General features: G+C 37.0%; 1 protein-coding gene and 1 pseudogene across 1 annotated transcript in view; one reads left to right on the top strand and one right to left on the bottom strand.

The window, feature by feature from the left end:
* Positions 1-2,908: 2,908 nt before the first annotated feature.
* LOC117721020 (large ribosomal subunit protein eL21 pseudogene) lies at positions 2,909-3,387 on the bottom strand (annotated as a pseudogene).
* A 20-nt stretch (positions 3,388-3,407) lies between these two features.
* The window catches only part of Sema3e (semaphorin 3E), a 43,517-nt gene continuing 31,188 nt past the window's right edge, over positions 3,408-15,736 (top strand). The window contains exons 1-3 of the mRNA XM_076913179.1: positions 3,408-3,474; positions 4,223-4,236; positions 7,032-7,125. Of these exons, the coding sequence (XP_076769294.1) occupies positions 3,408-3,474; positions 4,223-4,236; positions 7,032-7,125 (175 nt within the window). The remainder of the gene's footprint in view (positions 3,475-4,222; positions 4,237-7,031; positions 7,126-15,736) is intronic.

Raw genomic sequence — 15,736 nt, forward strand, 5'->3', positions numbered from 1 at the left:
GTAAAAGCATATGTAAAATACATTATCTTTGTTGAATACCCAGGGCAAGGACGAACATATCTATTTGTTCTTTCATTGGTTTAGCAGTCTAATCCCACAGTGAAAGCTGATACCTATTAATGCAGTGAAGAATAGGACCATATTTATAGACAGCTACATTAAGAATGCCCAATGTACAGATGGTCTAACTTTAGATAAACAAGCAAAATCACACATATGTTTTATGTGCTAGTTTGGATGGGTACTATGAAGAAACCAGATTGGGAAATTGACTTCTGAATGGGCAGCATTGAGTCAGACAATATAAACAGCCGTGAAGCATGTACTTGGTGCCAGTTATTTATTTGACATAGGTTTGACATAGGAGATTCAAAGACAGCAGTTAGAACATTTCCTCAAGCCCAGAGGCCTTTAAAGGAAAAAGACAAGTAGATACTCGTGGTTCTTTTTATATTGGTGTATAAAAAATAAATGTAGAATGCTATGGGCAGAAGGCAACAGAGCATTATGATAAGAAGTTGGGTCAGAAAGGGAATCCTGGGTTACAAAGGGGAGTCTGAGTTCTTGATAATATATGGGCAAGATTATCCTAAATGCATTGTTGAGCTAAACAAACAAACAAACAAACAAATCCTTAGAAGTTCTTTAGGATAGCTGGTACACAACCTAGAGGAGAAAGTGTGAGGAGAAGCACTCCAGTCGGCAGCACTGTGTGTGCAAGCCAAAGGCCTCAGGCTGCACTGGAGTGTGTGCCAAGTCAGCAGAAGAGACCAAGTTGGGAGCTGATGAGAATAAATTCACATAAGAAAGAAAAGTGCCTTAGCAGAGCAGAGGTCTGAGAAGCGGGCGGTGTAGACGATCTGTAAAGCTGTGTTAAAATCAGGATAATTATTCTGAAAGGAGTGAGACAAATAAGTTCCAGAGAGCAGGCAAGGATGAGAAGGAAGGGACAGTGAATATGAAGGATAAATGTGTATTTAAGTCTAATGACAATAGGGTGCTACCATCATGTTCAGTTCCATCTCTGTACCAGGCTTAAGCGCTAACATGTAAAGAACTTGGAAAAAAAAAAAAAAAACATCTTTTACCTCGGAACATAAGTGGTGAGAGCCAGTTTTCTGCAGAAGGTACTACGTAGTCTGCCGACCAGAGACATAGCTGCTTGAACAGATTTAAAGGGAAATTCTAGGGAAACAAGTTAGTGCCAATTGCATTTCAGTGATAGATTTGTTTTCAGTACTTGAAACCTTTAAATTCTTCATTGATGTTGATTGTGCTATTCTGGATGCAGATCAATTATAGATACATTTGTTTTATTGTTCTTTAAAATGTTAATGTATGTAACATGTAAAATTAGACATATTTAAGGATTTCCTATGATGCCTCAATATGAGCACATTGTGAAATATTGTGAATATTGTGAAATGTACTAATCAGGACAAATGTATATATCTCCTCAGATACTTATTGTGTTTCTTTATGGTGAGAACACTGAAAATTCTTTCTTCTAGATTGTTGAACAATGTTTTCAATTGTCATTATTTATAGTCCCTGCAACAAGACCCTAAAACTTACTATGTCTATCTTATGTGACTATTTATTCATTGTGTCTATTTTTTCCCCTCTTGACTCCTCTCTTTTTACTGTAGTCTTTGTGGGTGCGCGTTTTGCCACGCTGCTGGGGTGTTGGGCAGATGAAACATGGAGCGCCAGACTGCATTTACTCCGCGCCGGCTGGAGTAAAGAGCACCTATACTCCTTCAGGGGTGGAAAAACGCAGCCTAGGATGGAGGAGGCCAAAGCTAGGGGTTCCCAAGCTCCCAGGCATCCAGTCGTGGCTGGAATCCACATGGAGTCAGTCGGGATGGGAAGGAAGGGTCGGGGATCCATGGGCCTGAGACAAGGAGCCCGTGGCCATGGGGTAGAGGGCTCCCAAACTCTTGAACATCCAGATGTCACTGGTGTGCAGGGAGTTGGGAACGGACTGGGTCCACAGACTTCTGGACTTCCATATGCTGCTGACAGTCGAGGAGCAGCAAAGAACAGAAGATGTTGGCAGGCTGAGGAAGAGCCTGGGGTTAAGGGGATGGGGAACTCTGGCTTAGCTCATGGGCGGAAGTCTAACTTAGTGGCAGTTATCTGTGAGCACAGGAGGGCCTTCTGCAGGAAGCTTAGGCACCACGGCTCTGTAGGCAAAGGCTTTCGGCCTTCTCCATGCTCCTCATGGAGGCTCCTGATGAAAGAGAAAGTCCTTGGTTCCAAACTGTTTATTGATTGTTCATGGTGAAAAATGGGTGCATTTCCATCTTCTCAGGCTGGACTAGAGATTAAGTATCTTTTGCAGGAAAGAAAGTTTGAGAAAGGAAACTTACTGGCCAACCCCCCAGGGCCTCTAGATACCTCATTAGCGTGGAGAACTCTTTTCTGAGCTACATGACCATAGGTCCTATTTCCTAGATGGGAAGTGTGTCACGTGTTCCAGGCGAGGAACCTGGTAGGAAGCAAGGAGCCACCTACCATCTCAGGTGGCTGCCTGGGTGTGGGGACTCGGAACCCACTCAGCCTTACCAAGTTTCCTGGCACAGTCCACTCTCCCACAGTCTTGAGTGTCATGAATCATTCATGATATCCTCCATTGTCGTTAGGATATTAGATTTAATACCACGGAAGCTAGACATACAGATAGGAGAATCTGGAAAAAAGATATGAACTAATGAATAGACAGAAGGAAAATAGACAGGCAAGCGCTGCTGTCCTCTTGGGAGCTGCACAACTTTTTCTATCCTATTGTAACAAACAGTCATGGGTTTCGTGGCAGAAATCACCATATTGTCTAGCTCATGATTCTTTTTTTTTTTTTTTTTTTTTTTAAACTCTGCAGTCGGGTCCTTTATTTCTCTTTTCTACACTAGGCCATGAATTCGTATGGAATGGGCTCCAGCAGCTCAGGCTCTTTCCCGTTAGTCCTCACAAAGTGTGCTTCTCTGGGTGGCGCAGGCTGGCGCGTCAGCTGAACCCAGGTGCCCTTCTCTTCGGCTTCCTTTTTCTTCTGATGGTTCTCCTTCCCCCGCTTCCGGAAGCTGTCTCTGCTCTTTGAGTGCTGGATGTTCTCAGTCCACACATGGATCTTCTTGGCCAGAGTCTTACCCTTAACTTGCTTGTTTACAACGATGCCCACGGCATGCTGGGTGACATTGTAGACTTGGTTTTGCCGTGGTAGCACTTATGGGACATTCCTTTTTGAATAGTACCCATTCCGTTGATGTCTACAATATCACCCTTCTTGTAGATTCGCATGCATGTGGCCAAAGGAACAACTCCATGTTTCCTAAAATGCCTAGAGAACATATACCGAGTGCCTCTCCTCTTTCCCTTTATGTTCGTCATTTTGGTGAGTTAACCGGAAGATGGCTGCCGCGGCCGAAAGGCTAGCTCATGATTCTTTAAGTGAAAAATCTAAATGTATCTTACTAGGTAAGAATTGAGATGTCAAGTGGACTATTGGGGAACTGACTTCATCGTCATCAGCAGCTTCGAGAGATCAACTGTGAACTGTTACTACCCCATTTATCCATCTTCAGAGCAAGCACTGGTGGCCCTCACTTTCCCTATCATAAATTTAATTGGATAATCCTGTTTTTAATCATCAAATCTCCTTTGTCAGGGCTTATGTTATTCCATGATATCCATTTAGAACATCAGGTAGTCTCCACATCTCGAAATCCTTAAGTTGCGCCATCTGCAAAATGTCTTTAGTTGTATTGGTCTAGGAATTAAGTGTGACAAGAATTCTGTGTCGCCATTTTTCTGACTGTTACAGTATCTGTGACTTAGTTATAGAAAAGAAATTGAGACACTTACTACAAATTGAGTGCAACTGTGTTATTTCAGAAGACATAATGAAAAGTCTCAGAGAAGATATAAAATTGGAACAAAATTGTGACATTTCTATTAATAGTAGAGCCAAAGGGATGCACCTTCTTAAATGATCTCTTTCCTGGTTTATTTATTAGGAACTTCATATTTGCTATCAGCAGACTGATGGGTTTTAAATTAGGTTGTTTTCAGTGTGTCCATTAAAGAGGCAAATTCTTTTTAGGGCTATTCAGCCTTAACCACACTCAAAAATTGTTTTATGTCATAAAGCATCATTGACTTTGTATGTGACAATTTTATTTCTGATTTATTCCTGCTTTAACTTTTAACTGCTCTAAACTGTCAGAAAGCCAAGTACAGGTAACTTACTTAGGCAAAATGTCTGACAGCCACTTATACATTTTATAGGCAGCTGAGAGGTGGTGATGAAGCTGATACCTGAAAAGGAGATGAAATAATGACTTCAGACAATGATGCCTATGGTCAGAGGCTTAATTCACAACTCGGTCATCACATTAAACTGAGTGCTTACCTTGCTTTTACTATCAAGTGTTTAATAAGCATATTATAATAACCCTTGTGACAAAAACGTGAGTGTATTGTTATGACTTTACTTGATTCAGTAGCTCAAGAATAAAGGTAAAAGCAGAAAGAATATTATTTTAAAGACATACTATAATATTATTTTGAAAACATAATATAATTAACCTAAAGAATATTTGGAGCACCTCTATTTAAGTTATGCAAGACGGTTTCCCACATTCTGAGCAATAGCATGGAAACAAACAAACAAACAAACAAACCCAAAACAAACAATGGCATGTTCATTAGTGGACCAAACAATGACATATTCATTAGAGAAGTTGCAAACCTATTTGTTTTTAAAACTGAAACGATAAATTGTATAGACTTTTAGGATTAGGAGAATACTGACTTTTATTAGGGAGGTGAAAACAAATAAAAAAGTTTAATTTATTTATAATGTTAACATGAGCATTGTTGACCTAGGTTTTGCCACTGACCAAATAAATATGAAATCTGCATGAAAAAGGGGTGAAGCGATTTTAGTCATGGTCCTGAATGTTGTCTGGCACGAGGTCTTGATGTCTAAGACTACATTAGGATTCAGTGTTAGTATTCATGTCTTCTTGCTGTGGAATTTGATTTAACGAGTGTACGTCCCCTCACAGCCTCTGACGGGGTAGATGTTTCATTGATGTACCTCACACAGGATGAACATTCCAACATGATCATCCATTAACCAAATTGTTTTCAAAATGACAGGGCTATGGGTTTCTTGGTTGATCAGACATGTGCTGAAATCCAAAATTCAGTGTAAGTCTCAGGAGCCTATGTGATGGAAAAACTCAGAAAATTTTAAAGAAATTTTAACTTCATTACAAATCTAGGATTTTTTGATGACTATTTTTTTTTGCACTTCCTATTTCTTTCTCTTGTGTGAAATTTAAAACTCACTGTGTGATCCTTCCTCAAACACATCAACTGTTCTTTTTACACTTTCCAACACCTTCAGTGTTTGTACTAGTGTCTAGTGGTATCTGTTAGAGACAATAACCTCATTAGCAGCTTGAGATGAGAAGGTAAGTATTACAGAGGTTTAACCTATACAAGATTTTTGACATTAGCAAACATCTCGCTATTTTCTTTATGAGCTGTCTATAACTTTAAAATGTATATGCTTTTTGCTGTTTGTTTTCTCAAATACTTCACAAAGTGATCAGACTTGGAGGGGCAGGCAAAACTCACACAGTTGTTAACTTGCATGGAGTGTTCTGGGTTTGCTCTGCAAATTTATATGGAACTCTCAACACCAAAATTAGATTGTAAGATCTACAATTCCTTCTCAGTTGGCCGATTTTTTCTCTTGCCTTTGAAAATCATTTTCCATGAACACTTAAAGAAGATTCTCCAAATTTACTGCCATCTATACTGTCTTCTAAGTTGTGGACAACAGTGGAACAAGAACACATTCCTGCTGTACCCCATAGGGCCACACCTCTGGGCTGTGCTACAGTGTTTCAGATTCAAAGACAAGACCAGTTGGTCATAGAGGTCAAATTAGCTCAGCATTTATGGAAGGGTTTTGAAATTGAAAAGTCAGGATAGTGATTTTAGATGAGCACACAGAAAGAAAAGGCAATATATAGAACAGAGCACAGGAGGTAGTGGGGAGATGGTGACTCAAGGTGAAGCTTAAGAGAAGCGTATCCAGCTGTGGTCAGCGGCCGTGGGTTCGGGTCCACTGCTCACGAAAGACTGTGCAGTCCTTACTCACAGAATGTTCTGTGGAAAATTATTTTTTTCTACAAAAGTTTCCACAGTTGGTCTTATTGCTACTTTCCTATATGCCTTTCTTGTACCCAAACCACTCATGGCAGACTTGCTGAGATAGATAGATAGATAGATAGATAGATAGATAGATAGATAGATAGATAGAAAGAATTGTGAAATCTAGTAACAGTCAGGAAAATTTTCTGTAAATACATTCATAAAATAGAAGCCAATTGTATAATAATATTCTTGTGGAAATATCTTATTTAATTATCAATTAATGTAAAGACATATTAGAAATTAAAAATGAAATACTGAATAAAATATGACATTAACATAAATGTACATTGAAATGAATAAGTTATGAGCTAATCATTCTAAACTATCAGTATTGAATATTTAAAAATAACATATGATGAAAATTATTAAACTAAATATTCCAAACTATTGGTAGTAAATTTTATTCTTACTCTTTTCCAAATTATTCTAAAAATTAACAAGCCACATTAGGGATAAAAATCTCGATTCTCCTTTTATCACTGAATCTCTTTCAGTACCTTCTTCATCTTGTTTCTTCTCTGGACTATTTAACTGGCTTATCTCAGTGTAGCTAACATTATCTCACTGACTGAGAAAACCTGCTAATTTCTCTCTTCCCCTCTGACAATAGTGAGTGTGCATGAGGCTCTGCCAAGTGTTTGCTTATTTACAAAACACAGTGTGTAACTACATATCTTCCTGTTATCAGGGTCTTGATGAGACTATGTAAGCTGTTAGTGACCTAACCTTACTATGTTTTATGTGAGCAATTAAACTCTTATCACAATTGGCACCTTCACAATGTCTTTCTGTTTTCTTTCCAGGACCCCCTGTTTCACCTGGAGTCACACAGATCTGAGAGAGGAAGGGGCAGATGTCCTTTTGACCCCAACTCCTCCTTTGTGTCCATGCTAGTTGGTAATTATCTTTGACACAGACATGAGGTGTCAGCCATGGTGATTTAAAATGTATTTTAAACTTCAATACATTCTTTGGCATTTCTTTATACACTTTGCCTTGTCGAATCTATCAGCTGGTATCTGGAGAAATGATGCTGAATTTCAAGACATGCTATCTTTGGTAATCTGATTCTAAAATAACTGCAGATGCCATAAAGTACTTGTGTCTTATGATGAAAACTCAGACGTCTACAAATACTTGAAACAGAGTGATTTTTATGGTGGCATTTAGCATTCAGAGAATATAAGTTTATAATGGCTTTATAAAAACATAGCCAAAAAAATCAACTATTTAAAAATATGTCAATTTTCTATTCCACTGTATTAAATAATTTAGAGAATTTTACGTGTGTGTGGCTGTTATATGCTTATTTTACATTTTTTTGTTATCCATAGTAGTCAGCAAAAACTCAATTTAAAGTTATTTATTTAAATTTTTATTATACATTTATTCTCTCTCTCCCTCCCTCTCTCTCTCTCTCTCTCTCTCTCTCTCTGTGTGTGTGTGTATGTGTGTGTTCCCCACTTACCTAAATTCTTCTTATGCTAAAATATAAACTATAGTCTGATCAGCTCAAACTACACTAAATATGTACATTGAAAGAATGCAGTAAGATCATGCTACATGCTATATGATACATATTGCAGTTTAATTCAGAATAAATAAATGAGTTGCCCAAAGACCTCTCTTGCCACAGTGAAGTATGCTTTTCTGTATTATTTACATTTGAAAACAATGCCCTTGTCAAAGTATTTCAGAACTGCAGCAATATGAGGACATGAGAATTCCTATAAATAAACTCAATGGAAGCAATTCCTCACACCTAACAAATGACCTAAGAGTTCTCAGTATTGAGAGGCTCTGAGGGTCCCTGCGAACCAGATGCTATTATTACATTTTCAATGTATATTTTCAGTTGATCATATATATGCTCATTTCTCATGACCATTAACTCTCATTTCTCTTTGAAGAAAACAAGAAACTATAATTTGTAGAGACATCATATACTAAGTAAACTGATCAAACTTGGAATTCCTTGCTGATGTTTAAAAATATACTCCGAAGGGCTGCAAAGATGGCTTCTTGTTGAAGGGCAATGCTCTCCTTTGCAGAACTCTGTGGTTCACGTCCCACAGGTGTCTCACAACGTACTCTAATGCTAGTCCCAGGGGATCTGACGTCCTCTTCTGACCCCTACAGTCACCGCACCCACATTTACACAGACACACGTACAGACAAAACACTCAAACAATAACAATTAAGATTAAAAATATAAAAGTAAAACATGCTCCACTTGATTCACACTGTATACTGGAATCTGTTTTCTTTGAGTGCTTCAAGATTTTGATGCGCCTTGTATTCTGCTCACTGGATGTTTCTATCTGGATCATTATTCTCAGACACAGACAAGAAAAATTTTATAGGGAAATAAAATCTGATAGTAGCTCTATTAGTCAGAAGCTATGGCATTAACATCAAAATTAAAAATATTCTAAAACGAGAATTTTGTATAGTAAGTTGAGACTTGACTAAATATGTATTTTAAAAAATGTACAATTTTAAAAATGTCTACTTTAAAATATTTTAGCTCTTTCATAAATTTTTACATAAAACGTGGTGTGTGTGCACGCGTGTGTGTGTGCATGTGCACATGCAGTGCATTTATTTAGAGTATGAAGAGACCATAAAAATAAAAAAAGGGCTGTTAAGAGAGCTCAGACAGTAGTAATCACAGCATTAGGAGTGGCATTCTTGTTGAGGACCACATCCATAATTGCTAGACATTCCACAGGAATTGGCAGGATCTGAGTAAAATGCTTACATTTGATAAACTGAAGTCTGCATGGAGTATAGACTGAGACACTTTGGCAAACAGCAAACAAATTTTGCAATATTTTTCTTATTATAAAGATCTTGGAGGTTGGATAGTACACACCATGCCTTCCTATACAGTGAAATTCTCAAGCGTTTGAAAATGAAGACCAATCATTCAAATATTTTGTTTAAGTGGTGAACACGGTCCTTTTCATAGTGATCTATGCTACTCAAGAGACAGTCTCTCTGGAGTTTGTTTATTCATGGAATCTGGAATTTAAAGCTGGACTATGTAAAAGGGGGAGTATTACTGGAGGGACATTGCCAAGTGAATTTCATTGAACTACTAAATTGAATTACTCTGAGCTGAAATGTCAATTGCTTGCCATCTGAGGGCTGTTTCATTTATCCAGAAGAGAAATCAAATAAAAAAAAAATAGCTCTCCAAGCTAAACACAAGTTATAGAACAATCCCTCCAATGAGAAGAAATAAAAATAAAATTCTCATTTGTCCAATCTCAATCTCCCTCATTCCAAGAGTGCTTTGGAGAGATCATTTACTCTGTGTGGAAAAGCTGTATTCTCCGGTCTGGAAACCTGATAAGCTATGTGAACCACAGCTCGTTACAAGATAGGAAGTAAAAATAATTTACTTAGTTGAAAAAGCAGTAAAAATTAAGTTGGAAAAATGGAGTTGGTGTTGCCTACAGGGACTGAGAAGACGTGATATTTTATAGCCACGCCTGTTCTGTTCTGGTGGAGTACAACAGGAGCCCAACAAAAAGATGACCAACCTTCTTTTAGTCATTCATTATGTCTTTGTTCGATGAACGCCACACAATGGATAATGCCTGTTCTCATGAAGACTAACATAATGAGAAAATGATAGCCATATTCACAAGACAACAAGGCCTCACAGATGAACAGTATCATTTCTATTAGTTCTTCGAAAAATATTTCACACAGTGTGTTTTGATCATGCTCACCCTTCCCCCAACTCCTTCCAGATCATACTCCTTCCCTAACCAACCAAATTTGTGTCCTTTTTTTTCATCCCCATCAAGTCCAGTTTGTGCTGCCAAGATAGTCTCTTCAACTGGCTCATACCTCCTCCTCTAGGAATGCGACGCCTTGTCTACCTCCCCTCTCCATGTTGGCATTTTGTCTCTTTGAGCTTACACAGGCCTTGTGCAAACTCTCCTAACCACTGTGAATTCAGATGTGAATCTGGTCTATACATGGATGAAAGCTTCTCTAGTAATATGTTTCTATATGACTTCTTCAAATGGCACATAATGTTATTTACTCCTCCTCACATTCTCTCCTCTATTCTGTGCTTCCACTTCTCAACCCAAGCATTCTTCAAAAACAACAAATATTTTATAGTATATCTTAAGTTTATATATTGAGCCAGAGTCTCGCTATGTAGCCTGGGCAGCCTGGAACCCAATATGTAGTCTACACTGATCTTAAACTCACACACATCCACTTGTGTGTCTGTCTCTCAAGTTCTGGGAATAAAGGTGTATACCAATATGCTTGTTTATATCTTAACTTTAATTTTAGTTAAGTAATTCACTTAAGATTCTCTACAGTAACACTGAATACTATTACTAAGCAAGTGAAAAAATTCAATATGTATGCTTTTTCTTAAATTTGGAAATAAATTGATAACAGCTTCTATGTTAAAAAAATTCAATGATCATATGGAGTCATGTTCCCTATGATCAGAATCTAATCAAATTGAAGTTAAACATTAGTATAGCTTGTTCTTCAAATGTCATTGAGACCTCATTTTGGTGGCATACATAAAAGCTCATGCCTCATGCACAATGTTTTTTATGTGTTTAGCCAATTTCCTCCTCCAAGATACTCAGAAATATTATATCAAAAGCTGTTTTAATTATTGTTAAGTTTTTAACAGTTTAAAAGTTATTGATATCCTAAGGTTTGCACTAAACTCAATTGCTTTGTTACTTCCTTGTGGCTCTCTAATACCCTGAAGGAACTCAGGACCTAACTTACGTAGTAAAATGAAATAATAAGCACATTATTTGGTGGTCAGCAAAGTCAGAATCCATGAACTGTTTTCTTTGTGTCCCATATTTTCTTTTTTTTCAGCTTTTATGATAAGGCAATATACCTCTTGCACTTTCTCTTTCAATCATATGGATACTTTTGGTTTACATATTATTTTTCCCATTAATTTTGTTAGAATTTCTGGTGTACTGTAATCCTATCACAGCTGACATACTTATACCTTATTAAGATGAAAGGAGCTAGTTACAGAAACCGCCTTGCTGTGTCACATTGTGTGTGTGTGTGTTGTAACGTGTGTTTGTGGGCACCTGTGAGTGTGTGTGTTTGTATGTATGTGTGCTGTAAGCGCATATGTGTTTACAGGTGCCTGTGCCTCTTCTCATGTGTGTAGTAGACAGTGAGAATGTTAGTTGTTGTGCTTTAACAGTTTGCAATTCCTTCCTTTGACAGAAGGTTTCTCATTGACCTGGAGTTAGCCTGGTGTCCAGGCTAGCCCCGGGAACCATCCTGTCTCCAATTGTACAGTTCTGGTTCTCTAGGCACCTGTGAGGATGTGCCAGCTTTTTGCATGGGTGTCCAGGATTTAAACTTCTATACTCATGCCTGCCTAGGACTGCTCGACCCCACGAAACCTTTTCCTCAGCTCTGCTTCTGTTACCTCTTAATAGGACATTCTCAGGGATATAAATTAAAGATTTAATATTTGATTTCAGTAAATAGCCAGCAAAATGGTTTAGCAGTTTAAAAGTACTTGCAACACAAGGAGGCTTGAGTCTGATTTGCGGATTCCACGGGAGAACAGATATCCTCTGATTTCCATGTGTTCTGTGAAACACACATTTTCATTATTATACACATGTGTGCAAGTGTGCACATGTGTGTCGGTGCACACACACACTGTAAGTTTTAAAATATTTTAAAATGATTCCTTTTGTATATTTATGGTCCCAATGTGAAGTTTTTTTTTTCAGCAAAGAAAACTACAGAGTCCATAAACATTAGAGTTTTTGTGATGTTTCATTAAAAAATTATATTTAGAAATATACCCCATTACCAGTTCTATGCATTATACATAAATGTTAATTGAACAGAACATAATTGAAGCCCATATCAGGAAAGCACAAGCCATTGTTTGAAGTTCTTAGTGGCAAAGATTTTAAGAATAAGTCATCATTTCCTCTGAATTAACTATATTTATATCAAGAACAGTTAGGAATGAATATTTCTTTCTTGAGTTCGCCCCAACTGCATAGATAGAGACTTCCAGTTACTCCCTTACCACTTTGCAAGAATATCTTATTCAAGGCTGCTGCTCTCTTACATTGGCAAAATGCCCACTGTCTACACGCTTCCTGCAGCTTCTGGCCATGGCTGTGTCTCTGAAGAGCTATTTAAATACTTCGCTTATATTGTAACTATTTCCTCAAATACAAGGAAAAGGAAAAGAAACACTCAGTGTCTCCCTAAAAATATCCCTACTCTCCAAGCTCATGTCTCTGTCATGTCCCTCATGAATTTAATTGACCATGACTGTATTGATTGATGGGACTGGTTGCTTAACAAGCAAATACAGCTTCAGACGTGAGTGTCAGCTAAGGAACACACTTTTCTTTTACATTTTGGCCCCAGAAACTACCTTCTTAACATTGATGATTATGGCTAGTCCATAGAAAGACAGAAAACCAAAATACCCAAACAGCTAACTGCCTAATGACTTACACTCTCTCTCTGTGGGCTCTTTCAGTATGGATGGTCACTTATTCAGAAAGCCAATGCATTTGACATTATTATAAATCTTAGAGCATGCATTTATAAGATAAATAGGAGAAATCTTTGAGTTAAATAAAACAAGAAGGTTGCAAATAACTATTGTGAATTGCTCATACTAGACAGTTAAAATAGCATTACTACATCATGAATAAAAATTCAGAGGATATACAGTTTACTAACTAAATTCACACTGAGTTTCTTAAAACACTAAGGGAACTTTAGGCTAAACTGCAAATAGAATCTCATTATAAGAATAAAATTTTGCAGAAAAGTGTTTATTGCATATTTTACCTTTACAGTGACTTACAATAGCAACAAAGTTTTGAGGCTGCAACTACTGTGGACAAATGCTAGAACAACATGGAATTTCAGGCTTCATGACTTTAAATTGTGAAATTATAATTAATGTCATAATATTAATAATTATTATTGTTATAATATTCATGTTTCATGTTCTTAATTGTTCTTAATATTAAGATTAAAATAAAAATGCAAGAATTTAATAATTCATATAATGCCTGATAGATTCCTATCAATTGATTTTTTTTTCCTGCAGTCATTCAAAAAAATAATCATTGAGTTTGAGGAGAGGCACAGGAGTTTGAGGGTAGAGATGGAAATGATTTAATTACTATACTCATGAGTGAAATTAAAAAAAATTCAGATAAAAATAAATCCAGTCTTATCCTGAGAACTTTCTATTATATTTCCTAGCATTTTTAATACCTAAAGGGAGGTTTAGATCCATGTGGCTGTTAATTCATTAAGGTGCTCATTGATTCAATAAATGTTTATTGAGCATCCCCAGACATTAATAGTGTATAATCAATCTCAAGTACACGAAGACCCGATGGAAACACAGCCAGATGACTGGTATGTTAGACATAAGCCTGGTGCTCATGGTGGAACGAAGCAATCAAGGAAGGTCTGAGGAGGAAGTGAGCAGTAGCCATATAAAAGGTAGCCCGAGGGAGTAGAGGTGAGACCCCGTGGTTTCCACAGGTAACCAGGATTTTAAGACAATAAACGCTTTTCTTAGGGACAAATTGAAGATTTGGAGCTGGAAGTTTAGTTTGGTTCCAGTGCAGAGTTATATCCATCATAACTAATCTCTATGTGTAGAGATTAGTATTGAGTATGATAAGTTATATCCCCCAGTCAAAATGCCCTGAAAACATGTGTCTTATGCGCATGTATAACTAGTTAGCTGCCTAAAATTAATACAGCATCACTTATCATTCCAATATAGTTCTATAACAATCAAAAATGCCATTTGGCATAAATATCGACTTGTCTTTATTCAAAAACATCAAAATAGATAGGATATAAGTTAAAACTTTGTCTAAGACAATACATTGGAGAGCATAGAAATTTAGAGCCTAGGATGTAAACTCGTACCATTTTAAATAATGAAAATAACGTTAATCTAGATGTCATTTGTTGTTTGATTCCAGGAATTACAAAATGTTGACTCAGCATTTTAATGACACCAAATATTTATAATTTTAAGAAGTATTTTTAAAAATATTTACTTTTTTTAAGTATTTATTTTTCTTTAATATAATATAGAATAGTTTCTCTCATTTAATTAATTTTTTATTAATCATACCTAAAGCCTAATTCTAATTTATTTGTATTTCTTGTTAATGTATTATCTTCTTTTCATTTTTGAGGGAGGGGGGAGGAGGGCAGGGGTGCAGGCAATGGTTTGCCAAACAAAGGACCTATGTATTATAGCTTAATTTTGTTGCTTTTTTCACAATGATAAAAAAACATGAAAGCAGAAACGCTTCCTTTTGAGGATCAGCTAACATGCCAACCAAAACACATTTGGTTGTTTCCATAGCTTACGGTGTTTAGCACCTGGCTAGCTCCTTTGAAGTTTAAATTTAAAAGTTTATATTTAGTGATTTGAATTTTTCATGAAGTATTTTCTTTCATCTAACTACAAAAAGAGAAATTGGGTAAAAATGAAAATATATCATCTTGGAGCACACAACCAGCCAAGAAAAGACGGTATTTGCTATTGTAGGGCTGCCATCTACTGGCTCACATGGTCGTAGTTCGGCCTTGATCAAGAGAAGCAGAACTTTGAAACTGAAGGAAAGGAAAAGAATCATAATGTTTTAAAAACCCAGTCTTCATAGAAATCTATCTATATTTTAATGTAGATTCTATTACTTTTTATCTTATTTCATTATCATCACACCTCCTACTTTGCATATGTTGATACTTGACACGAACATAGCAGACCTCTCTCCTTATTATAACGTGCTTTCTTGAGAAAGCTGACTATAGCTCCAAGGGCACGAAGAACAAACTGATCGCTAGCCATTTTTCACCCTGATTTGCTGATTGTGAACATTCTGCTCATTTGTTTTTCCATTTATTGATTGCTTTATGAAAATTATACCCTCAAGTGAGGTCCTGTGAGCCCAGCCTTGATTCAGGCTGGAATGGTTACTGGTGTGTGCTTGGAAGCTTTCATCCAAGCTTCCAAGCTGTTGAGAGTTCAGAGATGTACAGTATGACTGTCATGCCCAGAAGAGTTTATTTCCCAGGTGTTCTCAGTGTTCTCTAGCTTTGATGATCTTTCTGCATCCTTTTCTGCAGTATTCCCTGATCCTTTGTAGATGTCGCGTGTTGGGATTCGTACTTCAGAGTCACTAAGTCTTTCTTTTCATCAGTTATAAATTTCTGTAAGAACCTCTGTTTATGGCAGAAAGACATTTCTTTGATAACCAGATAATCAGAGCTGCTATGATCTGTGACAATTAAGATAAATATTTAGAAAGAGTTGGCTATTAGGTCAATTTATCAAAATGGTAATAATATTTTTTTCTCTAAGGTCTGTAACTTGTCTATTCATGGCTTCTTGCCTAGGTTTACAGTTATAGGCATGAGTTGCCTCCAACTGAGCAGGTCTCAAGTGTAAGGAGACAGC

This window comes from Arvicanthis niloticus, chromosome 15 (genome assembly GCF_011762505.2).
Source record: "Arvicanthis niloticus isolate mArvNil1 chromosome 15, mArvNil1.pat.X, whole genome shotgun sequence".
Classification (NCBI taxonomy): Eukaryota; Metazoa; Chordata; class Mammalia; order Rodentia; family Muridae; genus Arvicanthis; species Arvicanthis niloticus.